Source organism: Mandrillus leucophaeus, unplaced genomic scaffold (assembly GCF_000951045.1).
Source record: "Mandrillus leucophaeus isolate KB7577 unplaced genomic scaffold, Mleu.le_1.0 Scaffold381, whole genome shotgun sequence".
NCBI classification, from domain to species: Eukaryota; Metazoa; Chordata; class Mammalia; order Primates; family Cercopithecidae; genus Mandrillus; species Mandrillus leucophaeus.
In genome coordinates, this window is record NW_012104043.1 from 346,421 (window position 1) to 348,166 (window position 1,746).

Here is a 1,746-nt window from a genome sequence, read left to right on the forward strand (position 1 = left end):
TCCCTTTCCTTCCTTCCTTCCTTTTTCTTTTCCTTTCTTTTGATTGGTTGTATTTTTAGTAGAGATGGGGTTTCACCATGTTGGCCAGGCTGGCCTCCAACTCCTGGCCTCAAATGAGATTTAAAAAGAAAAAAAAAAGCTGTAAATACTTTTTTTTGGGAAAAGGAGAAGTTTGAATATGACCTAGATATTGGATAATATTATAATATTATGACTAATTTTCTTAGATATGATAATGATGCCAGGGTAATATAAAATTCCATGTTCCTTTTTTTTGGGACACAGTCTCACTCTGTCGCCCAGGCTGGAGTGCAATGGGGCGATCTCAGCTCAAGGCAACCTCTGCCTCTCAGGTCAAGCGATTCTCCTGCCTCAGCCTCCCGAGTAGCTGGGATTACAGGCATGCACCACCAAGCCCGGCTAATTTTTGTATTTTTAGTAGAGTTGCGGTTTTGCCATGTTGGCCAGGCTAGTCTTGAACTTCTGACCCCAGGTGATCTGCCTGCCTCAGCCTCCCAAAGTGCTGAGATTACAGGCATGAGTCACCGGTCCCAGCCAGATTCCATGTTCTTAGATGAATGATGAAATATTATCAGTGAAATCTCGTGTCTTCAACTTATTTTCAAATAGTTCAGTAAAAATAAAATGTAATCTTTACATAAACAGAAAGCACACATGGCAACATATTTATTATTGCTGACTCTACAGTAGAGGGTATATGGGTATTCAGTATATATCATAATTACAAAAGCACACTTGTAATAAACTTTTCAGTGAATAAATACAATTACTATTACAAGTTTAGAATTTAACATCCTGGTCGCTTGAGCCCAGGGGTTTAAGATTACAGTGAGCTATGATTGCACCACTGCACTCCAGCAAGGTGTACTACTTATTGCCTGTGGTATACTATACTATTCTTTCATCTTCTCTGTTTGTGAAATTTTTCACAGTGAAAAGTTGGAAACTAAGGAAATCATGACAAAGCCATGTGTGTATCCAAGGAAACTAAGTACTAGAATAATCTATTTTAGATGACTGTGGTATTGTTACAGTATCTTTAGCGTATGCTAACAATACAAACAAAAAAAATGAATACATTTATAATTATCTAAGTTTTGCCGTAACTTTACTAGACATGTCTTTCCACTGAGGTAAAGTATCTTCAAATGATCAATCTTACCCAGAACCAGTGAAGACGGGTCACTCATTTTACAAACAACCTTTGCAAATGGAACCACAAGGCTCTCCCAGTTGTTAGAAAGATGCATCACAGGACATTCTGGGAGAAGGAAGAAAACTTCTAAAGCTTCTTGGTGTGGAGAATGAAATGGAAGTCTTTTGAGCAGATTATCTTTGAGGCAGGTGGTTATCTGTGGTCAGAAAGGAACAGGGAAAAGGCATTCAAAACTCAGTAGAAGCAGGGTGCAACTGATGGTAATAAAACAAGGTGAAGAGGCTGGAATGTCATTCTACTACTAAATGAGAATAATCATTTAGTTTTTCTAAAACCCCTGTTTACATCCCTTCTCACCTAGCCTCCAAAATATTGGAGGTATTTGGAATATACAATAAGTATTCTCTCCATTCAATTATTGGGGTGCATGAAGAAGATCAAGCACACCTGTAATCCCAGCACTTTGGGAGGCCGAGGAGGGCGGATCACAAGGTCAGGAGATCAAGACCATCCTGGTCAACATGGTGAAACCCTGTCTCTACTTAAAATACGAATTTAGCTGGGCGTGA

At 39.1% G+C, this 1,746-nt stretch overlaps 1 protein-coding gene across 1 annotated transcript in view; it reads right to left on the reverse strand.

Annotated features, from left to right (window-relative positions):
* HERC5 (HECT and RLD domain containing E3 ubiquitin protein ligase 5) overlaps positions 1–1,746 on the reverse strand; it is a 68,724-nt gene that overhangs the window by 29,551 nt on the left and 37,427 nt on the right. The window contains exon 14 of the mRNA XM_011990763.1: positions 1,184–1,373. Coding sequence (XP_011846153.1) covers positions 1,184–1,373 — 190 coding nt within the window. The remainder of the gene's footprint in view (positions 1–1,183; positions 1,374–1,746) is intronic.